The 27306-nt window shown below is 40.1% G+C and overlaps 1 protein-coding gene across 7 annotated transcripts in view; it reads left to right on the plus strand.

The window, feature by feature from the left end:
• Positions 1-27306, plus strand: part of CADPS (calcium dependent secretion activator) — a 492613-nt gene that overhangs the window by 327968 nt on the left and 137339 nt on the right. For 2 of the 7 annotated variants that reach the window (XM_081935645.1, XM_081935641.1), the window contains exons 15-19: positions 1479-1542; positions 3922-4045; positions 6374-6442; positions 7300-7317; positions 24547-24653. In XM_081935645.1, coding sequence (XP_081791771.1) covers positions 1479-1542; positions 3922-4045; positions 6374-6442; positions 7300-7317; positions 24547-24653 — 382 coding nt within the window. The remainder of the gene's footprint in view (positions 1-1478; positions 1543-3921; positions 4046-6373; positions 6443-7299; positions 7318-24546; positions 24654-27306) is intronic. The other 5 variants (XM_081935646.1, XM_081935642.1, XM_081935644.1 and 2 more) reach the window with 3 other exon arrangements.

Raw genomic sequence — 27306 nt, forward strand, 5'->3', positions numbered from 1 at the left:
GAGGGAATATGAAAGGAAGGAGGCATCTTGCTATTGGGATCAGTAGAGAAAAGCCATCCCCCAAGAGGAAATGCCCCAAATGTTTCACTAGAACTTCAATTTTCCCATCAGAGCCATCCTCTTGACTTTCGTGATCATACCCTTACACAAACACAGGTAGTCCTTGACATACAACCATTCGTATAGTGACTGTTCAAAGTTACAAGGCCACTGAAGAAAGTAACTTATGTCCGGTCCTCACACTTGCGACCATCAGAGCATTCCCCATAGTCACATGTCCAAAATCTGGGCAACTAGCATATATTTACAATGGTTGCAGCATCCTGGGGCCACATGATCACCTATTTCACTGGCTTCTGACTAACAAAGTCAATGGGGAAGCTGGATTCACTGAATGACTACATGACTCACTTAACAAACTGTAGTGATTCACTTAACAACGGAGGCAAAAAAAGTGGTAAAATCAGGCACGACTCAATGAGCAACCACTTTGCTTAGCAACATGCTGGTTGCTGGCATTCTGGTCCCAAATGTAGTCGTAGATTGAGGATTACCTATAAAGTGATGATATGGTGATGGGCAGGTTTCTGCTCACATTTTGCGTTTAAAACCAAAGCAGCTGTTTTCTTTATCTAGGAACAATGACTAGGACTTAATATGGCCATATTATACCATGCTGTTGTCTGATATATTTTTTTCCTCTTCCTTTGGCCTATCTCCTTATTACTAGCAATTGTCTGCTCTTTTTCCTCATTGCCCTTTCCTCTCTTTGATTCAAGCACGGGAAAAGCCCGTTTTCTCTGAAAGAGTCCTGCAGTTACAGGAGTACGGGGTATCCTTGCTCTTAAAAGTACCAGTGAGGCATGATACAAAATCCATGCAATCATCAAATTATTAATTTGAAGAAATCAAAAGAGATCTATACAGAATAGGAAAACCAGAACACCCGTCTTGTTGCTATTCCCTCTGCTCTACCTGTTAAACATCACTTCCCATTTGAAATCCTCAGTTGTCTCACTTGCTTTCCTGATAGAACTCCAAGTATCGTATCAAGAGAATGCTTGTGAGGACAAAACATATGCCCACCCCCCCAGCTAATTTGGGAATTAATCAACATTGTTCATATTTATTGGAATGATAGTAGCACTCCACAGTCTCAACAAATAAAATTGTAAGGGTATAAATTATATGTGAAGTAATGCTGGTTCTAGCCATAACTCCTTTCCTGTGTTTAACTAAGATTTCAATTTATCTGAGCCTTGCGCGTCTTCTTCATTCATTTAAAATTCTAGATTTTTCTTAAAAGACCTTAATTTAAATGTTCAACACAAATCCTGTAGTTTCATTTAAGACAGTGTTTGTGGACACATGAATTCAGATGAGAGTAGGCAGGGAAAGTTACTCTTTATATCAAATGGATGTAACTATATTAAGTAATATGCTGTAAAAATATTTTAAAAGCTATATATTATTTCTAGGTATTGCTTCCCATTTGGCCGACCAGAAGGAGCTTTAAAAGCCACTTTATCACTCCTGGAACGGGTAAGCATAAGATCAATATGTCAGGGGCTGCCACAAAGAAGAGGGAGTCAAGCTATTCTCCAAAGAACCTGAGGGTAGAACAAGAAGCAATGGGTGGAAATTAATCAAGGAGAGAAGCAACTTAGAACTGAGGAGAAACTTCCTGACAGTTAGAACAATTAATCAGTGGAACAGCTTGCCTCCAGAAGTTGTGAATGCCCCAACACTGGAGGTCTTTAAGAAGATGTTGGATAGCCATTTGTCTGAAACAGTATAGGGTTTCCTGCCTAAGCAGGGGATTGGACTAAAAGACCTCCAAGGTCCCTTTCAAGTTCGTTATTTTGTTAAGATTGTTGAAAAGCTAAGGCAATGAGCTCATTTCCATATTTGGCTGTCTTCATCTAGTAGGATTTAAATTGGTTTGAATTATATTGGTTTGAAGAGAGAAAGTTAATTTGCCCCTCCATCCTCTTGGAAACAATGACCGGGAGAAATATTTCTTTCTCCTAGTGCAGTGATGGCGAACCTATGGCACGCGTGCCACAAGTGGCACGCGGAGCCATTTGTCAGGGCACGCAGGGCGCTGCCCTGTCAGCTGGCCAGCTGAGTTCACCTTTTTAAAAGCCATTTTTCACCCTCCCCAGGCTCCAGGGGCTTTATAGGAGCCTGGGGAGGGTGAAAAGAGCCTCCCCCGCCCACCTGGAGGCCCTCCGGAGGCTTCAGGGACCGTCCGGAGGCTTCCCTGAAGCCTTTGGAATGCTTAAAACCACCCTCCGAGCAAACCGGAAGCGAAAAAAGCATGTAAAAATGGGGGGGGTCCCGCGTTGTCCGTGCATGCGCACTGGGGGGGGTCGCGCGTTGCATTATGGGTGTGGCACGCCCGCATACGACTCCCCTGCGCCCCCCCTTGTGGCACGCGAGCCAAAAAAGGTTCGCCATCGCTGTCCTATTGTGCATAATTTTATTAATCCTACTTTTATCCTAAGCATTGTATACATTAGTTTCAGAGGAGGGCATCACATACTGTAACAACCGGTTCACCCAGCACCAGAAATGTGAGCATGCATTGCACACACACTTACTTCACTCGTGCGCACACCGTCAACATGTGTAGGCTGTTGACATCCGTGTGGCTTCAAAACACATGGCAATTCGCTCATGCATGCCTTCCACTCATGCATTCAGCATCAAACAACATGGCAATTAACTCATGTGCGCCTTTTGCACATGCATGCTGCGTCAAAAACACAGTGATAATGGATGGGACTTGGGCAGGCCCACCCACAGGTCGCAATTACTGGTTTGCCTGAATCGGTCCAAACCGGCAGCAGCCCACCACTAACTAGTTTACATGGTTAGACTTACTCAAGTTGTCCTTCCAGGAGTTATGGTCCTCCCAGTAGCTCCACACCATTCGTATCTGAAGTAATTGACCTTATCCATTCAATGAAGCTTCATATATAGAGATTGAGCTGTGTTTTGATTATGGTAATGAATAGAATACTGAGCTACTTTTCTCCTGAACGAAAAGCCACTGTTGCATTGTGGAGAGTGAAGGCTGCTTTGCTCAGCAATACACCGAGGAGAGAACGATTCTTTCCATCTGCAGCCCCTGTAGAAAATCCATTCTAGAGGTTGAAGAGATTCTCTGAAGCTGATCTGAGGGTTGCACAAAAAAATCTTTGGCTTGCACAGCCCTGGATCTGATTCAGATCATCGGTGTATAGAAATTACATTTGGAGGCTTGATATTCTAAATTATGGTTGCATATAATTAAAGCATTCTATAAATCATACAAAACCAATCTGTGCTCCTCCTATCACACAATCTATGGTATTTTATCTAATGGAGCTGTGACTTTTTTTATTGGTGTGTACATTGATACCATATGCAGGGCTGATTTCACAGCCATAAAAATTCTTTGAAACTATAAATACCAGAGACATTAGATTTAAAAACCATGCAGTCCTGTAGCATCTTAAGAACGGTATTATTTATTATGGCTGGGGTTTCATCAACTGGCAAAATCAGATGATATTGCTCTATTATGTTGCAGTATAAGAACATAATTCATTTCCAAATATGGTCAAAAATTGATCTTGGTAAAGGTGAAAGGAAATCGTGATTTTGAGATGCCATGTACACATTTTACAAAATATGCGCCTTATGTAGATTTGTTGCCCGTCCTTCGTCATTTCATGCAGTGTTTCAAATATAAATTACAAAACCAGACTGTGGGCCTCAGAGACCGAGTCCTAATGTTTCAAAGACTAATGGATAAGGCTACTGCTGTCTTTTTTCTGGCCAGAAGAGGGAGACAAAGGGCATTGGGAGGGTAGATTATTTTACAAATAATAATAATTAAGAAGACATAATAAATCAATGCTTCCTTAAATCAAGGTTTTGATGAAAGACATAGTTACTCCTGTCCCTCAAGAAGAGGTAAAAGCTGTCATCCGTAAATGCTTAGAACAAGCTGCATTGACTAACTATACTCGGCTATCAGAATATGCAAAAATCGAAGGTAAGGTAAATTTAATTCTTAACTTCAAGTGTTAGCGTCCTCTTTCAGAGAAGAAGATTTTTAAAAGCTGCGTTAAAAATAAAGATCATCTGCATATATCATTACCAGATAAGCAGACGTAAATAGATTTTTAAAACATAAAGCAAAATGGAGAATACAATAATCTTGCATAGAACAGTAATCAAAATCCGGCATATATTTCCCTCCACCCCCCGCCCCCAAAAAAGAGCGTGAAATCAACATATCACTGCTTATGACAGTAGGTTCATTGGACAATTGAATGAGCAGAACACTCAGAAATGTTTGCACGGCCCTCGTTCCTTTAGAAGCTAATTAAAAATGTCTATTTTCCCCTGGATAATGTTTGCCACCTTCCCTTTTTGTATAGCAGCTCCTGTCAAGTCAGTTGGCCTTGCGCTGGCTTCAGATCTCATTCTTGTCACTCTAAATTTGCCGCAGATGATATTTGCTGACCTTTTACATTAGGAAAGAATAACAATTAGTGACCAAAGACACATGTAGCCATCAAAAAGACATTTTAAAACTTGCTGGAAGATACGCTTTTGGCAGGAATCTAATTATACATGCGAATAGATCTTTAATGCATTCATCAATGTTTTCATTGTTACTCAGTTGTTGCTGAATAGTAATGCAAAAACTCCGGTTCAATGTCTTGCTGTGAAATGTGAAACGTGGAATCGTGCAATATGGATGGTGGTTTCTTGTCCTGTGTGAGCCGTGAAGCTCTTACTGTGTTCACTTGGAGGAATAACACTGGCAGAATGAATATCACTATTCAATTTCTTTCTCCTAGTCCTTGCTTGTCAGAAGGTCTGTTGTGATAAGTCACATATTTCCAGGGTCTGTACACTGATATACTTCCTCTCTCTTTCAATGTTTTTTCCCCCATTGACAATGCAAATTGTGTACCAGTGGTAATGAATTCATTGTTATGCATCCAGTGAGAAACACTTAAGAATTGGGCACTAAAAGGATGTTTATCAACTCTTGACTCGGTAATGAGCAGTGAAAATAGAGAAGGAAAGCAAGTCTCTTGAGTGCTGAGCTATCAAGCAATTTATCCAAGCCTTCTACTTCACGGGTTTTAATTGGTGAACTCTGTTACAAATTTCAATGTTTAAATCTGCTTCGTGAAGACACGGGAGAACTCCAATAGAAAAGCACCTTTGGGCTTGTTGTTTTCCTTTTGAATAGACCCTGGGCTCCCTTGGTCTCTGTATAACCCTCACTAACTTTGTCGGTAAGCTGTGCCTCTCTTCTTTCAGATATATCTATGCAAAAACAAACTTTATGATCTGTAAGTAAAAATGCATTCATTTCCCAAAAACGTAGAACAGTTAGCGTGTACTTTCCTTTTGTGCCTCAATTCTTCTTGATTGTGTTAATTCTCTGCCCTCTTTTTTTTTTGGCACTGTGACTTTAGGTCTGGGAAACTTTGAAGCAACAAACTTTTTTTATTTTAGTTTTTAGTTTTTCTCTCTTTCTCTCTCTCTCTCTCTTTTTTTTTAAAAAAAACCCCAGCTGTTGTTTTCAGAGAAGTACTTTCATCCCACACTACCTGCTCTCTTCTGCTTCTCCTTTTCCTTGTTTGTGGTTGGTTCAGCCACTTTTCTATGTTGCCTCTAGAAAAAGTGGTTGCGTCAGTTTCAAAGCATGCTGGGATTGTTAATTCAAACAACCCAACATCAGCAAGTTGCATGCCTCAGGTTTTCTCTCATGAGCATAGTCCACTCACTAGGAGTTGCTTTTTTAAATTGTTTTTAACTTTACATATATATATATACATTTATATGCATATTGTGCAACCTGTTTCCTGAAAGGAATCTACTCATTTGGAAATGAAACGCTTTATTCTGTCTCAATATCTAGAGTACGTTAAAATTAAGATAAGTAATGATGATGAGCAATGCTGTTTGAGGCTATGTTTATGAAGAAATACCTGTGAAAACCTTAGATACTAAAGGCTAAACTCCTTAGTATCTCGGAGCCTTAAATCAACAGAATTCTATTTCCTCCTGTTTGTGACGTTCTGATCATTATATTCCTACCAAGAATTCAGAACAAACCTTTAGAATCATGGGCACAATCTCTTTTGTGACTCATGAGCATGCTGAATGGTTAATCCAGAAAACACCCAATTTTAAATCTCCTTTTTATTATTATTTTAATTTTACTTCCTGTATGTATCCCCAAATACTCTACAGCTACTTTCCTTTAAAGCTAATGTAAAGTTTTCCTCTGACCTATGACCTATAACCTCTTTACCTCTGACCTAAGCCTCTTGCATGCCCAAATCCTCTTTTATAGGGAAAAAGAGAGAAATGTATGAGCATCCTGTCTTCTGCTTGGCCTCTCAAGTGATGGATTTAACCATTCGTGAGTACCTTCCTTCCACCTCTCCATGCTGCCTTCGCTCTTTTCCGTTTTCATTTCCTCCGCCCAATCCAGAGCCAAACCAACTCATTTTCCTCGCTTTGAGTCTTTTAGCGTTGGCTTGTCTGTTGCTTCTGTCTGTGAAAGTCCCAGTTGTGAGAGGTCGAGTCACTTTTTATCAGCCTAAAAACCAGGTTAGAAAAATTCAGCCGGTTTTTTTGTTTGTTTGTTTGTGACAAACTCCAGTTTATCTGTAAGTTTTTTCCGTTCTTTCTGTCTGTGACCTGAATGCATTTTTACTTTGCTTATGTGTAACCCCAATTTGTAAACACTTGTCACTGGTACACAATCAAGAGGGAGTTACCGCACCGGGGAGCACGGAGTTACAGTTCAGCTACGAAACGTTTCCCGAATGTTTTTGGTTTGTGAAGTTTGTAACAACCTCTGCATAAAACCACCGAAAAGCGTCCTCATTGGACATTAGCTCTTTCACGTCTCTTGTCTGTTATTTCTCAAACAGGGTGCTATTTTAGTTTCTTTCAAAAGCAACCTTTGAATAGAGCATATTTTATGTATATTCATTTGCTGATCTAATTCGCAATATGTGTTTGCAGAGGGAAACCACTTCAACACCCATTTATTTTTCTTTGCACAATGATTAAATTCTTTCTTGGCAAGACACCTGGTATTATGATCTCCATGCTTTTGGGTGGGTGGGAGAGATTGGGCAACTTCTTTTCTTTATGAATGTCATATATCACACATAACTGGGGGCATTTTGATCCACTTGCTCATTAATTCTGCATATCTGTTCTTGTTTCTCTCTTTTCTCCTTGTTGCTTTCTCTCTCTCTCATATAGAGAATCAAAAGGATGCAGGTGAACATCTGTATATGCATTATAAATTGCTAGGATTGTTGAGTTATATATATACTATATTATATAGTATATATATATATATATTTCTTTGTTTTCTTTTCAAAGCTCCTTAAGATATGTGCTCCGTATAGAGAAACATTGGAGTTGCAGTAATCCTTAAGGAGTTAATTTGTGCTGTCTTACTTCATGTAACTAGTATTGCTCTTTCCCCTTACGTAAATTTAAACAGAAATAACAATGCAATTTTCTTAGCAGTGAGGTACAGTCTAACAAAGAAGCTATTCGTTCACTCACTCACACACACACACACACACACACACACACACACACATAAAGTCCCTTACATTTTGGTACCCCAAAGTATTAACAATCTAGCTTTTTGTTCAAACCACTGTTTGATATATAAACTAATTCTCATTTTTGTTTTTCACATCTTCTGTTTTGGCCCCATTTGGGTAGAATGGTTTTCTTGTTGATGTGTAACTAACAACAGAGAGAAGTCATGTTTGTCGTAATTTTTTTGTTTGTAATGTGGTGGTGTAATAAAGCACGGAAACAGAAGAGATAAAAATAATCTTTAATGCTCCCTCAAATCTCTTAGACCTCTGTCATGACTTCTGCATATAAATACCATTTTTCTGAAATGCCTTAAAATCTTCAAACTGTTACTTTTAGCATCTCCTCTTAGCCTTTTCTTTGTGTTTTCTTGATTTTGAACTGTTTGGGCAGGAATCACTTTTTGAAAGAAAAATCAAACAGAAATTTGTGACCAATTTTTCCTCAGGTCACATTTGAGAGAAATAGCTGCAACTTGTTTAGTACGAATTTTATTTTTAATTTCACAGGCATTCCCTGACACCACAACAAACGGCATTGCACAAGGAGTACGGGGGTCACTGAAATGAAGAGTAATATACCCCATTCAACTGAGCAATGCCTTGGCCCTCTCAAAAGGCCATAACAATAAAAGCGCTCTGACTTGCCATTCTCATCAGCAATCACATTTTAAACAAGTGTCCACAGCTATGTGCAATTTATACTGATAATATGTGTCAAGGAAAGAAAGTACTAGGTGTTCTGCCTTCATCAATGTCTAGATGGAGACACTGAACATGATTAGTGGTGACCCCAACAGGATCAGACATCCTAACTTGTAAAAATGCCTCCATCTGATTAAATGTTGGTGGATTGGCACTGGATATGGATGGACCTCAGCAAAAATAGTCAATTATGAGGAAATAGCCTTCACCCAGGCAAATCTCATGAAAAGACTAAAATAATGGCACTGTTGCTGTGAATCGTAAACCTGTCAAGAAACCTGACTATCCAGGTCACTAGACTATTTTTATTTCTGGGGAAAAAAATCACTGGATATGTCCATAATGGTTAATATCAACAATGCCTGTGAGAATCATCCATCTCTAGCATTTGAGTGTCTGTAGTAATATGTGGAAGCTGCATTACTTATCTTGAGACATTAATATAATATTATTTGTTTGTCCACATTATATTTAGCTTTCAAAAGGTATCCACAGGTTATGGTTAAAAAAAGTCATGACAGGTGTAAACAGAAAATGGCTGTGTTTTAGCCAATCCATTGCAACCACCATCTTGTGGGTTGTTTTTTTTTAACCTGGCCTTGCGGTCACACCTGTTAGATTACTTTCTAGTCCAGAAACTTGTGCCCTGAAAGCTTTAAGGAAGTTATAGAATTGGGCTCTAACATCAGGAAAGGTTGTGTGGATTTAGAAAACTATATACCGCATGCATTTATTTCCAACTGGACATCATATAAACATATGGTGAAGATTTCCATATGTTAGAACATTGTTCTAAGTTCAGAGAACATTATTTATTTGGAATTCCCCCCCCCTCCATTTCAACCATCTTTACGGCAGCTCTCATAAAATAATTCATGGCATTAAGCTTAGTGACTGAACTTCTAGAGTAATTTGAATTTTGGTTGTATTGATCTGCAAAGAAATACAAGTTTAGCAGATTTTGAGAGTGTACTCTGGATTGATCAGAATTTGATATGAGTGATTTTTACAGTGGTTTATACTAATTAGAATTTGTAGAGTATTTTTTGTTTGCATATGTGAGTGTATATCTACTTCAGGTGCTCGGCAACTGACCCACATTTACATCTGTTTGCAGTGTCCTGCAGTCATGTTTTATGATGTTTTTGCTGAAAAACAGCATTTATTTCCTATTTCGGGGAAAACCAGCCCAAATGGACCATTGATTTCAATGGTGAAATTCAATGGTGAAATTCAATGGTGAAAAGTGTAAGGTTCTACATTTAGGCAAGAAAAACGAAATGTGCAGGTACAGTATAGGTGGTACCTTTCTCAACAGTAGTAACGGTGAGAGGAATCTTGGAGTCCTAGTGGACAACCATTTAAATATGAGCCAGCAGTGTGCAGCAGCTGCCAAAAAAGCCAACACAGTTCTAGGCTGCATCAACAGAGGGATAGAATCAAGATCACGTGAAGTGTTAATACCACTTTATGTTGCCTTGGTAAGGCCACACTTGTTATACTGCATTCAGTTCTGGTCGCCACAATGTAGAAAAGATGTGGAGACTCTAGAAAGAGTGCAGAGAAGAGCAACAAAGATGATTAGGGGACTGGAGACTAAAACATATGAAGAACAGTTGCAGGAACTGGGTATGTCTGGTTTAATGAAAAGAAGGACTAGGGGAGACATGATAGCAGTGTTCCAATATCTCAGGGGTTGCCACAAAGAAGAGGGAGTCAAACTATTCTCCAAGGCACCTGAGGGTAGAACAAGAAGCAATGGGTGGAAACTAATCAAGGAGAGAAGCAACTTAGAACTGAGGAGAAATTTCCTGACAGTTAGAACAATTAATCAGTGGAACAGCTTGCCTCCAGAAGTTGTGAATGCCCCAACACTGGAAGTCTTTAAGAAGATGTTGGATAGCTATTTGTCTGAAACGGTATAGGGTTTCCTGCCTAGGCAGGGGGTTGGACTAGAAGACCTCCAAGGTCCCTTCCAACTCTACTATTGTATTGTATTATTATTGATTTACCTAATGACTATTGGTTTGTGGTGAATTCACTTAGCAACCATGCATTTGCTTAACTACCACCACCAAATGTCTATGAAGATTTTCAGTCATCCCAGGTCATGGTTGTGTCCAGGTGCTTTTTCAAGAGGCAACTGGACTTTCTTGTTTTTTCTTTGAAGACGTTTCACTTCTCATCCAAGAAGCTTCTTCGGCTCTGACTGGATGGTGGGCAAATGGAAGGATTTATACTCCTTGCAGACAGCTGGTCATTTGCCTTCTTTTAGAGATTCATTGCGGCCACTTGTGGGTTTATCTCTGTCATCGGGGTCACCTGAGTAGTGCAAGTGGGTGTAAAGCCTTCTTGGAACTGTTGGAAGGACTGTGTTGTAGAATGGAGATAGATGATGTTGTAACCCCCCCCCCCTCTGTTGAGAGAGGGCTGTACAATTTTTACACAGGCTCCACACCCATTTGAACTACTCAGGTGACCCTGAGGACACAGATAAACCTCCAAGTGGCCTCAACAACTCTCTAAAAGAATGCAAATGTCCATCTGTCTGCAAGGAGTATAAATCCTTCCATTCTCCACCATCCAGTCAGAGCTGAAGAAGCTTCTTGGATGAGAAGCGAAACGTCTTCCAAGAAAAACCAGAAAGTCCTGTTGCCTCTTGAAAAAGCACCTTTGGGACTATCACCAGCAAAAAAAAAAAAGGTCATTAAAAATGTCCACTTATCTGATGACTTGTTTTATGACCATCACCACTTACGACCATGATGGACAGGCTCCATTATGATCATAACCTGAAGGCTACCTTAAAAAAAGGATGCAACAGAAATCTAAAATGTAGTAAACCTCCACTAACATGACCCAGGGCCGTTTTTAAAGGGAGATATAACTAATGTCATTGCTAGCATTCTGCTCCACAATCAGAAGAAAGGTTCCACTGTATTGTGTTATTAAAAACCACCAGCATTTCGCCAGGTATAAAGGGGCCAAATTGTAGGCATAACCATATCAAGGACATTTTTAACTAACTTTTCTAACTCAGGGTGTAGACAACTATATGAGTTGAGGACAGAGTCCATTCTGGTAGCACAAATGCCATATCTGCGCTAATTTATAATGTAAAAGATAAGAAGAGGCCCAGCTGTAAGACTGTCAAGGACAGTCCCAAATTTCAGTGATGCTACGACATACCGAGAATACAAAACTCCTGCATTGTCAAAGTGGGTTTCTCCTTCTTTGGCTCCGATGGAAGTCCACACCCAAAACACAAAACTGAAAAGAAAGAAGAGCAGAGAAAATCCCTGGCATGTTAAACTCTGCCCAGTCACCCGGAGGGGAAAATCTCCACTAAAGGACAGTAATGAATAATGTTTAGAAAGTGAAATCAATGTCCCAGAGGTGTTGTCATTTCCTAATTGTCCTCAAGTGTGCCCTGAATAGCCAGGATGCTAGCAGCTCATCCGTGATTCTTTAGGGTAAATGCATGGATGGCTGGATAATTCTCAGAATTGGATGGCTCGGTGACAGGACTGGAAGCCAGGACAGCTCCATTCATTTCAACACCTCCTCGTACCTTACAGGGCTGCAGATATGAATCCTCCCTCTGGATAGAGATTTCTGCACAGCAATCCTGACTTCTGCGATCATCGGGGACATGTTTGAAAAGCCCCAGTAGACATCACAGCAATTCAGCTGACAGTTCCTCTATGGAGTTGCCTCTTCGCATCTACCTCTGCAGAAGCAGTACCCATCTCTCGCGTACGCCAGACAACCAGCCAGCCCTGTGCTTTCTGAAGCTATTGACACTGAGGCCAACAGCTAGTGTAAATCAGCCCTAGGAAGCTAAATCTGTTTAGAACACATACACGCGTAAATAAAAAAGGCAAAGTTCTCTGCTTTTCCCCCCCCTCCTCAAAGCGAGTAGATTTATCCTCGAAGCAATAAGGATGGGCGTCAATTTGGACTTTCAACGATGTAGAGATTCAATGTTCTTCCTGCTCCCCATTGCCTTTGTAACATAGCATGCAGCAATTACGTCTCCTGCCAGTGTTTGGCAGGAGACATCGCTATGCACTTGCTGGCATCAGCAGGGAATCAGCGGGGGTATTTTAATGATTGCGGTGGTGCTCGGTGCAGACTGCAGGAAAGATGCACAGATTCCCCCCCCCCCCCCCCCCCCCCCCGATTGCCTTCGAAAATACTTCTTTTTTTGTGGCTGTTTCTACAAGTTCGTTTAGGGAAGAAGAAAAAAAACCCGGCCAAAAATGGGTGGAAGTTGTCGATTTGTTGTCAACAGCTTGATCCAATGTAGAGGTCATGCGCTTTGTATATTAGAGGCAACTTGATAAGGCTAGCCACTGTGGCCATTTTTCTTTGGGCTGTTCTGTTTCTCAACACACACACACACACACACACACACACACACACACCTCCTTCCTTCATCCTCTTCTCTTGTTTTCCTGATGCACACCCAGATCTACACTGTGGAAGTTGCCCAAAGACATCGCAACGGAAGGTGCAATTGAACCGGGGCTCCCCCTGGATAGTTGCAGGATTGAAATGCCAAACTGCTTTGAAATTTAATGTCCCGTCCAGGTCACCACAGACGTCTGGCAGAAATGCACAGCTACTAGCAAATTCAAATGCTAAAATGTATTTAAAGATGGTGGCAGAGTTGGATTGTGGCTGCGCTGTTGGGGGTGCGATTGTGCTCTGGCAACCTCAGAAAAAAAGTCTCTCTGTGGAATGCCAATCACTTGGGACCCACTCAAAGAAATGCTGTCCTCAGATGGATTCTATAGCTACTAATACACCAACTGAGGGTTCCAATTATGTTTAAACCTCCGTAGGTTTCAGAGTACATAACTTGGTTGGGTGAATGTGGGGCGTGTATTGGCAACAAACTTTCACAAAGCTTGTGTTTCTAAAAAAAGCATAGATCTTACCACAACGTTCAAGGAGAGTCACTCTTCCCAACCTGTCCTTTTCTTATCCATATTATATAGAAGGTTACTAGAGATAGGTTGTTCTCCCTTTCTAGTGATATTCAGATTTTGGTACTTCTCTGCACAGTTTGTGGCTGCTTTGCAGCAGGGATAGTTGATACTTCAACAGGGGCATCTGTAGGAGGCACTCAAAAAAGTCAAGAAGGAAGTTGTAACTGTGCAACCAAAGCTCCAGCTGTTTGTTACATACATCGTTTTGTAGATGTACAAAAGCATGACACTTTGGTCATGTGTTCATCTGCCATCTTGATTTTTTTACCCTCCTCCAGTAAATATCAGTAGTTCAAGGGGTGGGCAATTGGTCTTCTGTCCTTCATGGGGAATTCAGCAGAAAGAGCAGGGCAAATGGTCCCTCCCCACCCTTAAAACTTTTTCAAAAGCCTGAAAAATACCCTTAACTGGTTTTTTAAAGCCAATTTTAAGGTACTAGTTAAGATATGAATTGACTTTCTCAATGCCTTAGGTTGATTCGAACTGGAAAAACAGTTTGGGATGCTTGGGAAACTGAAAAATGAAAAGCCAATTGCCCACAACACTAGAGAGAAAGAAAAATAAGATACCCCAGGTAAAACCAGCATGGTTGCATAAAGAAAGCAATTATCAGAAGCCAACATGGGTTTGTTAAAGAATGAGATGCCAGACAAACTTTATTGCCTTCTTTGATAAAGTGAATAAATTAGTGGATCAGGGAAATGCTGTGGGTATAGCATACTTAGACTTCATTTAGGCATGGCATTTGACAAAGTAGACCACAACCTCCTTCTTGGTAGGATAGAACAGTATAGAACAGACAGCATCACCACCAGATGTATTCGCAGTTGGCTGTCCGATGAAACCCCATGTGTAATCCTCAGTAGAAATCCATCTACACGGAGTGAAACATGGAATGGGGTACCTGAAGGTTCTCTTCAACATCTTCATAAATGATCTAGATGAGGGGACAGAAGGAGAGCACATCAAATTTGCTGATGACACCAAGTTGGGGGAATTGCTAACACTTTGGAGGATAGATTCAAGATTCAATTTTGACAGATTTGAGCATTGGGCCCTAGCTAACAAGATGCAGTTCAGTGGTGAGAAAAGTAAGGTCCTGCACCTAGGCAGGAAAAATCAAATGCACAGGTACAGGAGAGGCAGTACCTGGATCAACAGTAGTGCCTGTGAGACGGACCTAGATGTCTAATGCAATGGTCACCAACTGGTGGTCCATGGAGCACTGGTGGTCCGTGAGAAAATTTTGGTGGTCCACATAAATTTTTTTTGCATTTTTTATATTTATATTGCACTAAATCAGAGGTCTTCAAACTACGCCTCCCTGGGCAGATACATGCAATGAATGCTTGTGTTGCTGCAGAAAGTCTCCCCCTTTGGGGTCTTTTGGTGTGGGGCAGAGGGGGACAGAAATTCCAACTTGGGGTCTACTTCAGCCTCCTGGTTTGGGGCTTTGGGCGAAAGCTGGAGGGAAGTGCTGCTGGTGGTGAAGAGCCGGAGGACCTTGTTCTAGTGCAGCGATGGCGAACCTTTTTTGGCTCGCGTGCCACAAGTGGGGGGAGCGCGGGGGGGTCTTGTGCGGGCATGCTGCACCCATAATGCAACGCACGATCCCCCAGTGTGCATGCACGCACACCGCCCCCCTATTTTTACATGCTTTTTTCGCCCTCCCCAAGCTCCAGAGGCTTTATAGGAGCCTGGGGAGGGCGAAAAGAGCCTCCCCCGCCCCGCCCCCCCGAGACCCTCCGGAGGCTTCAGGGACCATCCGGAGGCTTCCCTGAAGCCTTTGGAGCGCTTAAAACGACCCTCCGAGCAACCCGGAAGTCACTTCCGGTTTGCTCGGAGAGTCGTTTTAAGCACTCCGAAGGCATCAGGGAAGCCTCCGGATGGTCCCTGAAGCCTTCGGAGCACTTAAAACCACCCTCCGAGCAACCCGGAAGTCACTTCCGGTTTGCTCGGAGAGTCGTTTTAAGCGCTCCGAAGGCATCAGGGAAGCCTCCGGATGGTCCCTGAAGCCTTCGGAGCACTTAAAACCACCCTCCGAGCAACCCGGAAGTCACTTCCGGTTTGCTCGGAGAGTCGTTTTAAGCGCTCCGAAGGCATCAGGGAAGCCTCCGGATGGTCCCTGAAGCCTTCGGAGCACTTAAAACCACCCTCCGAGCAACCCGGAAGTCACTTCCGGTTTGCTCGGAGGGTCGTTTTAAGCGCTCCGAAGGCTTCAGGGAAGCCTCCGGACGGTCCCTGAAGCCTCTGGGGGGGGGCGGGGGAGGCTCTTTTCGCCCTCCCCAGGCTCCTATAAAGCCTCTGGAGCCTGGGGAAGGCGAAAAATAGCTTTTAAAAAGGTGAACTCAGCTGGCCAGCGCGCGCATGCGCACTGGCCAGCTGACAGGGCAGCGCCTCGCGTGCCCTGACAAATGGCTCTGTGTGCCACTTGTGGCACACGTGTCATAGGTTCGCCATCACTGTTCTAGTGGGACTGCATCATGACCTGGAACTGGCTGACCATCTCAGCCCAGTGAGTCTCCAGGGGCTGGTACCTGGCCTTGCACTCCCACAGGTCTTCCCTCTGCTTGGAAAGCCTATGCTTGTAGTCCTCAGTGAGGTGTTTCTGCTGAGCCTCCTTCTCAGTCAGATCTAATTTGAACTGAGCCAGCTGTTTTCCCAAATCTTTCCATGGTGTCTGCCTAGCTCCAACAACTGCTTCCTGTTGGGGCCCTAAGGAGCCTGGGTGGGCAGGCGAGGAGTGGCTGGGAGCAAAGGGGCAAATAGAGGCTAGCAAGGGACCCCTCGACATGAGTGACATCAAGTTGGCCACACACACCCAGTCATATGACCACCTAGCCACATTCACCCAGCTGGTCATTAGGCAGATCATATTAGTGGTCCGTGGGATTTAAAATTATGAATTGAGTGGTCCCTGAGGTCCAAAAGGTTGGTGACCCCTGGTGTAGTGGATCACCTCTTAAGTATGAGACAGCAGAATGCTATAGATGCCAAAAAAGCCAATACAGTGAAGTGCAGAGAAGTGATATTGCCAGTTTATACTGCTCTAGTGTGGCCACACTTGGAATACTGCATCCAATTCTGGTCACCATGATTAAAAAAAGATGCTGAGACCCTAGGAGGAGTGCAGAGAAGAGCAACTAAGATGATAAGGGGTCTGCAGGATGAATCATATGAGGAACGATTAGGGGAACAAACTATGTCTAACCTAATGAAGAGAAGAATTAGGCTTGACATGATAGCTGTCTTCTGATACATGAGGAGCTACAACAAAGAGATGGGGATTGACCTATTCTTCAAAGCTCCTGAGGGCAGAACAAGAAGCAATACAATACAATACAATACAATAGCAGAGTTGGAAGGGACCTTGGAGGTCTTCTAGTCCAACCCCCTGCCTAGGCAGGAAGCCCTATACCATTTCAGACAAATGGCTATCCAACATCTTCTTAAAGACTTCCAGTGTTGGGGCTTTCACAACTTCTGGAGGCAAGCTGTTCCACTGATTAATTGTTCTAACTGTCAGGAAATTTCTCCTCAGTTCTAAGTTGCTTCTCTCCTTGATTAGTTTCCACCCATTGCTTCTTGTTCTACCCTCAGGTGTCTTGGAGAATAGCTTCACTCCCTCTTCTTTGTGGCAACCCCTGAGATATTGGAACACTGCTATCATGTCTCCCCTAGTCCTTCTTTCTATTAAACTAGACACAGTTACTGCAACCATTCTTCATATGTTTTCGTCTCCAGTCCCCTAATCATCTTTGTTGCTCTTCTCTGCACTCAATGGGTGGAAGCTTGTTAAAAAGCAATGGTTGGAAGCCTGTTAAAAAGAAATCCAACCTGGAATTAAGGAGAAACTTCCTGACACTGAGAACAATTAACCAATGGAACATTTTCCCTCCGAGTTGTGGGTTCTCCATTATGGAGGTTTCCAAGAAAGAATTGGACAGCCATTTGTCTGGGATGATTCAAGGTCTACTGCCATGGGCAGGAGGTTGGACTAGAAGATCTCCAAGGTCCCTTCCAACCCTGTGATTCTATGATTCCTATGGCTTTCCCTTCCTTGTTCAAATGAAATGTTGCTATTGCAATTCAGCCAATTTACCCAAGAAAGGGGTCTACAAATACAATGCTACTTGTCCACTTCTGAAGCAACAGGAAATCTTCAACAAGAAGATGCAGCTTGGCCCTTAATTTAGGTGAATTCCAAAGGAGATCATGGAGGATAAGAACAGCTATTAGTCATGCCAGTATGCTGTCTCCGGGATTAGAGGCATTTTTCCTCTGAATAGCAGTTATTAGAAAATAACAGTGTGAGATGGGTTTTTGACCTGATTCAGCGGGGAGATTATGAGAGCCAAATGGAAACTGTGCTTTGTCATTGTTAAAAGCGCTGTCAAAGAGCAGAGATCGGGTGCCCTGTTTCAGGGCTGTTTAAATCCGCAGACCTCTTTTTCTCATGGTGACTGATAGAGACCAATGTAAAACTAGCTTAAAGACCTGCATTTTAATATCGCTTGGTGAACTTGGTCAAATTTTGCCAAATTTTGCAGAGTCCAGAATGGAGGAGATAGAAAACTTTTATCTCAACATACGCTTATCTTAGGAGTTATATAGATTACTGGATAGTTATGGAGGTCGCACATCCTATTTGATCATAATTAATATACTATGAAGTGGAAAAGGCTACAACTCCATTCTATCAATGAAGGCAGAATTCAGGGGTTGCAGAGAGAAAAATGGGAATTGCCCTCTGCAGCTGAAGGCCTACCTTGACCTATTCGCTTCTGCAGCTTTTCCTTTCCCATTTTTACTAAATGAAATGGAATATTGGAAGGCCAGGGAGGCTGGCTTATCGATCTTAGTTTCTTGTGAAATAGGTTTTTTAACAAACTTCCAGTTGTCCAGTCAAGCTTAGGAAAACTTTGCTAAATCAAGTTCCTGCTTACAACCTAGGTGTGTGGTTTTTTTGTTTGTTTGTTTTACTGCTCAAGCAATATTATGGAGGAGAAGGCCGAAAGACTGAAAAAGGCTAAACTTTTTGTGGGGAATGTTAAAGAAACAGGAATGCCAACTAGAACAGCAAAGTCCAGATCTTTTATGTTCTGAAGTATAAATAGTGTTATTTTTTTTTTCACTGCTCCAGTGAAAAAAATGATGTTTTCTTTGTTTGGAATATAAGCTTATTTTTGCTGCAAAAAAAGAAGTAAAAATAGGTTAAGCTATAAAACCTGCCATTAACCTTAATGTATAAGTTGCATAGAAAATATGTATTTAAAACATTCATCACAATCGAAACACATGGGAATATTGAGTCTGGAGTGTTGTTCTGCAGTAGAGGTGTGGTTATATTGAATAGTAGAGATTGTCAGAACATTCGCAGTGATATCCGCACAAAACTATGCCCATAAGGATTTACTCCCAGTTAAAGAAATACCCTGAACTGGGAAATTAGAATCTGCTGTTTGCTTGTTCTTACAATAGATGTGGCATTCAGCTGTTTGTTCATAGCTCCAAGGAGGATGGCTTGCACCTTTGTTTTGTAGTTCACTTACTTTTATTCATGGATACGCGGTGTACCGATTGCTCGTTGGAAGGCAATTTTCTTTTTAAAATAAATGACCAAACTTGGGGGTCTTGGAAATGCAAGGAGAGAGAGAGGGAGGGAGAGGGAGGGGGGGAGACTGACTGACTGACTGACTCTTCTGGCAATAACTCATTCAGATAAATGTGCAAATCTTTAGAGACAGAATTGTTTAGAAAAGTGCTTTGGCTATTAAAATATTGAATTAAATATAACATAAAATATAGGAGAAATACATTCATCATATTGAATTTGTTGTGTTAATACAGAAGAACATTATTTACATATAATATATAATATGTATATGTATACATTATATATTATAATATAATTATAAATATATAATGTATACATATTATTATATTATATATGTTTTCGTAGATTTTCACGGGTGTAGGTATGGTGGTCTTGTTGTATTCGGGTCTTTTCCCATGTAAGATTGAGATTATCTTGGCAAGGTTTCAGCAAGGTCTCACTCACCATCTTCAGGCTGGGTTTTGGACTTAAAGAGATGATAGATAGATAGATGATAGATAGATAGATAGATAGATAGATAGATAGATAGATAGATAGATAGATAGATAGATAGATAGATAGATAGATGCTGGTCTTGTTGTATGTCGGGTCTTTTCCCATGTAAGATTGAGATTGTCTCACTCACCATCCTCAGGCTAGGTCTTAAAGTGAGATGGTCTCACTTACCATCCTCAGGCTGGGTCTTAAAGCGTGGTTGGAGCTGCCGTCTTTCTATAAAGCTGGATTTTGTCTTTGGTTTTCAGCTAGAAAACCAAGGAGTCTATGAAATACCATGCTAAATCTGGCCTACAACATACATAGGACAAACGAACAAGAGAATAAATGCACGCATTGCAGAACACAAGAACACAGTAAGAAAATAAGAAAACACTTCCTCCCTTTTCCAGCACCTTAAAGCTACAGGACATGGAATTAATTTTGAAGGAACCAGGTTAATCTCCAAAACTCAACACTTCAATAAGAGAATAATTATGGAAGCCATTGAAATAGAGAAACACCCCCACAACATGAATAAACGTGATGATACCTCCCGCCTACCAGACATCTGGAAACCAGCCCTAGTCAACAAACGAGCCCCACCCACCACCCAGGCCGTTACAACACAAAACAACAACGGACACACAGCCAGCACCAATCGGCACCAATCTATTAATCATGATACAACCACACAACCAATCATTCCACTTACTGAAACAAAGCCAGCACTTCACACCCACCCACCAAGATTTATAGAAAGACGGCAGCTTTGACCACGCTTTAAGCCCAAAACCCAGCCTGAGGATGGTGAGTGAGACCTCGCCAAAACGTTGCCAAGACAATCTCAATCTTATATGGGAAAAGACCCAAATACAACAAGACCAGCATACCTACACCCGTAAAAATCTACGCACACGCGCGCACACACACATGTATGTATGTGTATGTATGTGTATATATATATATATATATATATATATATATATATATATATATATATATATATATATATATATATACACACACATACATACATACATACATATATATATATATATATATATATATATATATATATATATATATATGCACATATATATATATATATATATATATATATATATATATATATATATATATATATATATATATATATATATATATATATATATACATACATACATACATACATACATACATACATACATACATACATACATACACATTTCTCCCTTAGGCTGATATCACAAACTATATGACAGATGGGTCAAGTCCTGATTTGTAGTATTCTAACATTTGGAATAACAAAGTAACATATTTGATAGAACTGGCAAATTTTTATATATGATTCAACCCAGATAAAAGACACTAGAATTTCAAGTGGAAAATAACAAGCTGGAAACTATCAGATACCGCACATTTTAGGAGGGTGGGAGGAGTGAGAGATCTGAGTACACATTTAAATTGCACTACAAATTTTTTAGCTATGTCTTCAGCCAAAATTTGTGTTATTATTATTATTATTTTAAAAATCTAGGTATCTTCAAAATAATTTATTTGAGAAAGTCCCTTCCTTTTTTTCAAGTAATAACACTGACTATGTCTGGAAGCAATCTATAGAGAGAATATTTCTTCCTATATGGGTGAAAAAGGCTGGCAATGCTATTTCACATTTGACACATGCAGATTTAAAAAAAAACTAATTGACTGTACTAAAATCCTGCTTTTTGCACTTGGCTACATGAAATAACAATTAGCATTCGCACTGAATTTTAAGGATCTTAGATTGTGAATTTTCCTCACGTAGTGGAATCTGTCAACTTGAGATAAAAATGTTTGTTGTCATAATTGTGTAGTACTTGAGTTGACGATAAGCTAAACAGCAACTCTTCCATGTGTACTTTTATCATTTTCTGCTTACTTTTCCTTCAAAGTTACCATCTTTTTTTTGTCACTGTTTATGAAATCATGTGTGTCTTTATTTTTGCTGTCTTTCAACATCATTCGCAAACAGCTCGATCGTCAGCACCCAAACCTCCAGTTGGGCCCACTCCATCTATTAATACACAGGCTAACATGATCAATCAGATGCTGAAAGGCATACAAGAGTCAAGTACTGTAAAAAAAAAAAATCTTTTATTTTAAATTCAATGAATTGCTAGCTTAGTCATTTCCTATTTAATTTATCGTAGTGTAGCTTCTATGAAGCTAGTTCCCACTGTAAGCTTTTATCCAGAAATGGCTAGCGCAACGCTTTTAGAAATAGCTTTGGTTTCAAAATGTCCACATTTTTTGTCTAGCAATGTCTGACATATGCAACATTTTCAAATATCAACGTCAGCACAAAATAACATTGTTGTTGCATAACATTTTGCATGAGATCTGTGAATTTGTATGATTTCAATGATGTATGAAGTTATCAAAAACTCTGTTGTTTCATTGAGCAGTGCTCCAGCTATTTTCGTACAACGCGATAAATTGAAGGAATTGTCTCAAAAAAAAACATTATTAAAAACAAAATCAAGTACGGGATTGATTTGCATTTTACCTAGAGACAGAAACTTGTAAATCTCTTGTTATAAAACTTTTGGTACATATTCCCTCCACAAGTTAAAGGTTGTCCAAGGTCTAGTAATTAGCATAGCACAAATTGGGTAGCAAGCCAAAAAGTATTGTTAGATTGTTGTCAGAATTATTCCTTTCTTGCACCTTTCCTTTTTTTTTCTGCCTCACAGAAAAATGCTCTCTATTGGATTATTTGCACAATCTACATAAACCAGAAGAGAATGCTTTTCATTTTCTTCCTGTTAGTTTTTTAAAAGAGGTAATAAAGGACTCACAAATGGACCATCACTCTTGAATCAAATCTATGCAGGAAGAATGGTCAGGTGCATTGATCCTTTCTAGTTGGATTCAGGTAAAATCACTTGGATCTAATCAACCACCAATTGCTAGACAATTGCGATTCTCAGCCCTTTTGTCAAGCGCCTGAATTTGACGCTTAAGTTGTGATTCAGTCAGTCAGTTTCTGATTGACTAGCAATAGCAATAGCACTTAGATTTATATGATGCTTCATAGTGCTTTTTACAGCCCTCTCCAAGCGGTTTACAGAGTCAGCACATTTCCCCCAACAATCTGGGACCTCATTTTACTGACCTTGGAAGGATGGAAGGCTGAGTCAACCTTGAGCCTGGCGAGATTTGAACTGCCAAATTGCAGGCAGCTGGCAGGCAGCAGAAGTATCCTGCAGTACTGCATTCTAGCCACTGTGCCACCAAAGCCCATAAGCCAGCAATCTTTGATTAATGCACATGATCAGTTCCTGGTTTCTTATTCTAATAAGCAGCAATTTTACTAATCATGGAAGACTTCAATATGACACGAGGAAAGAAATATGCAAGCAGTCTCATATCTCTGAAATACTTTGAAGGGGACTGCTTTATCAAATTTCAACAATAGCAATAATAATAATCTGTATTTATTGAAGCATCTGTAACAAGTGCATCACAATTCAAGGAAACACAGTGATTACAACTTCCCATCCAATAAATTTTTGGGGGGAGGGGGAAATATATAAAATATGAATCAAACTAAGGAATTGACAAAATTAATACAAATTAAATGGGTGAAAGAGATCCCATAATCATCTACTAGTAAAAAAAAGGGAGTTCTTTTAATGTCTTTTAAAAGCTATGAGGTTTTCACAGTGGTCAAGGAAAGGAGGAAGCTTATTACACAATCATATGGCCAGGTTCCTGAAAACTAGAAGATGGTGACAGACATCCTGGAGTGGAATGTAGAAAGAAAAGGTTGTTTGCTTATACATTTCTTCTCTAAAAAAGCCACATTGAATACAAATTTATGTTTACATGTGACTTTTAAGCTGAGTCTTCTTTTTTTAGAAAGCCAGAAAATTGAAATAGGACTCCCACAAATCTCCCTATGGACTAAGCATACACGACGAATGTAATGTTAACAGTTTTATTAGATTAAATGTGGCATTGTGTTGTTTTATTGTGGATTTTGATTGGGACTTGCCCAGAATTTGCTATAAAGTGGGCAACTATTAAAGTTTAAAATAAAAAAGGGGGGGAAGGAAGGGAGGGAGGGAGGGAGGGAGGGAGGAAGGAAGGAAGGAAGGAAGGAAGGAAGGAAGGAAGGAAGGAAGGAAGATAATATGATTCATCTATCCCTAATGAATAACTGATCTGGCTTTTAGAGAATGTCAAAAAAACCCACCTCTGTTCTTTGGACTCTCGTGAAAATACTCTGGACATTTATACTGTACAAGAACTAGAAAGGGATTTTTTACATTACATGTAACAACATTTTTGGACACATTCATGCCGTATTCAAACATTATATCAAGATACGGGAGCAGCCATTTCAGTTTAACTTGGATATGGTTTGATTATGTGCTATCTGTTTGGTATCAGGTTGAAGAGACTATGTAGTTAGAGCTTCTGCAGGGTGATCTATCCCAAACCTGACCCTTTAAGTGTTCTAATGATACACTATCACCACTCTAACTGAATCCATCTAACTTGTTGCTGGTCATCATTTTCTCTTTCCCAACTCTTTAGCTTTCTCAAAAATAAACATGGGAGACTTCTATTTTTTTTCGGTTTAAAGTTCAAAGAATATGAAATAGAGTGACTTCATTTTAATCTGTCACTTAAACATGACTAATTCTTAGATTATTTTATACAATAGACACATTGCAAAAATATTTCAGATCTAGAGCACAGACATATATGTATCAATTGTGAAATTAAATCTTCCTAATGTAGATACTAGAAAGATGCTGTCTCTAGGAAATGTACATTTCTCTCTTTCAATTAAATATTTGCTATCAATGCAAAGGAAGGCAGTCTTTATATATCTTTTAAATTCAATGTTGGAGCACTGTTTTCTTAATATAACAACAAATGTTGCTTCATAATTTGTTCAGTACTAACTATATAGCATTTTAATCCTTGCATGATGTAGATTTTTTTCAGATTGCAATTATTACAATTTTTAATTAACTACCTAATCGATTGGCCTTATATTGAGCTTCTTCTGTCTCACTCCATTTTAATTCAAGTTCTTGTACTGCAGAAAATGTAGGTCGGTTAATCACGCCTGCCAAAAAACTAGAAGATGCAATTCGCTTGGCGGAATTGGTGATTGAAGTTCTGCAGCAAAATGAAGAACATCACGCAGAGGTGAGCAGCAGTATGCCAAAATTTTCCAAACAACAATTATTAGAGCAAGTGCATACCTGTGCAAATTGCAGACATAATGCTTATGTCCTAGGTAAATCTTAAATAAGACAATCCATTCTCCCCCTGAAATATCTCTGCATTTCAATAAACACAACCTTGCAAGGAAATACATTTGAAAGACGTATTCAAGTAAATAGCACAATGCAAACTCACTCTGATTGCGATTTTATCAAGAAAATTTATCTTGTGTGGGACCCTTCAGGACTTGTGTTCCAGAGCACAGCTTCAATAGTAGCTTTCACAGAAGATCGCTAATGAAGACATTCATGTAAAAATGTTGCACTACAATACAATGTCTTCTTGGTTTTACACAAAAGTATCATCATCTTATTCTATGAAGAAGTTTGTCTTCTTGAATAATCATCGTTTCTAGATTTAGCTTTCCATGATAGTTGTATGCACTTATCCATGACTGATAATGATGCAGATTTTTGGCCATAGGGTTTTAACAGCTGAATAATTACGATATAAAAGGTACCAAACCTCCAGATAGCTTTTTATCCTGAAAAATGCTAAACAGAGTCAGAAATCCCAGAGCTGTAGGCTAGATTGGGAAGTTGAAAAAGAAAGAAGGCAATGGCAAAATATGTCCATGTTACTGCCAAATCACTAGGAACAAGATTGATATTTTTCTTTCAATTTCAGGGCGGATATTGCAGTAGATTATAAAGCCATATATTAAGAAGTTGACATATGAAAAGGGAAGTTAGAGCCCTCCCAAAGAAATAAGGGAACAAAGCATCAGAGAGTTGCTACTTCAAGGTGTGCCAAAGCTGCTTTTCCAAAAGGCAACTGCATTTTCTTGATGTTTTTTTTCCTTGAAAATGTTTCACTTCTCATCTGAAATGAAGAAGCTTCTTGGATGAGAAGCAAAATATTCTCAAGGAAAAAAACTGTCAGAGTTTGTTGCAGAAATCAAACCCAGAAAGCACACACAGGTAACTGATTCACCAGTATTCATTCACTTCTCTTTATGTACATAATAACACATGAAGTAATATGGACAATACCAAGAGTGGTTCCTCAGTTTCAGATCAGAGCAGCAGACCAGTTTAGTTTCATTTTAGTTCTCAGAGTTTAGCACAGTTAAGCCACGCCCAGGCTCCTTACTGTCTCAGCACCCATTGGATGACCTTGTTACTAAGCCTTATTCATTGGCTGACCTTGTTACCATGTCTCTGCCAGTCATGAATTCTCTGACAAAAACCAAGAAAGTCCAGTTGCCTTTTGGAAAAGCACCTTTGGGACAACCATGATCTGAACGATTGAGAATCTCCATAGACTACTTCAAAGTCACCTTGAACCACACCTTTTCACACTTTTCTCCCTTCTCTAAGGAGTGCATCACTAAAAGGCTTAGAGTACAATGAAAGCTTCAAGAAGGCCAATATCGCTCCAGCATCATGAAATAGTTGTTTCACAGACAAGGTGTAACTCTGTGAATTAACCTGAGTTTCAGAAACAAATAAGATTGTCACTTGTGGCCTTATGAAATAGGTGGAGAGCTCTGCCTGAAAAATAAATGCTAGAAGTTGCCCATGGCTTCTACTTTTGCCCAGGAACCCACATATATGCCATAACAAGCTAAAATTGAGAACCAACATAATAGTTTTAATTCATGTTGAACACAGTTCTTCCTCCATCACCTCCTAATCTGACCAAGATTATGAAGGCAAATACATGGAAGGAAAGAGGCTGTTCAGAATTTGGCCCATGAGAAATACTACTTCCATTGCAAGATGGCTTCCATGAAGAATTGCCAGCAACACAATTTCCATATGCTTTATAAACAGCAGCGTGAATCTCCCTAAGAAGACAAAAGATAATGAAATTGTGTCATTAACACCCATTACTCAGAGGAAGATATCTGTGGCACCCATAAATATAAAGCCATGGACATTATTGAAATGAATTTGAAAACAATACTTTAACTCATTTCTCTTTCCCATGTCATCTTCGACTGCTGGTTTTCTGGAAATCCAACTTTTTGAGACCCTTTAGGAAGTTAAATACAGGTGAAACTCGAAAAATTAGAATACCGTGCAAAAGTTCATTTATTTCAGTAATGCAACTTAAAAGGTGAAACTAATATATGACATAAGACTCATTACATGCAAAGCAAGATAGTTCAAGCCGTGATTTGTCATAATTGTGATGACTATGGCGTACAGCTCATGAAAACCCCAAATCCACCATCTCAGAAAATTAGAATATTACATGCAATCAATAAAACAAGGATTGTACATAGAACAATATCAGACCTCTGAAAAGTATAAGCATGCATATGTACTCAGTACTTGGTTTGGGCCCCTTTTGCAGCAATAACTGATTCAATGCGGCGTGGCATGGAAGCTATCAGCCTGTGGCACTGCTGAAGTGTTCTGGAAGACCAGGATGCTTCAATAGCGGCCTTCAGCTCTTCTGTATTGTTCGGTCTCATGTCTCTCATCTTTCTCTTGGCAATGCCCCATAGATTCTCTATGGAGTTCAGGTCAGACGAGTTTGCTGGACAATCAAGCACAGTAATCCCACAGTCATTGCACCAGGTTTTGGTGCTTTTGGCAGTATGGGCAGCTGGAAAATGAAGTCAGCA

Source organism: Natrix helvetica (assembly GCF_964273705.1).
Source record: "Natrix helvetica genome assembly, chromosome: 1".
Classification (NCBI taxonomy): Eukaryota; Metazoa; Chordata; class Lepidosauria; order Squamata; family Natricidae; genus Natrix; species Natrix helvetica.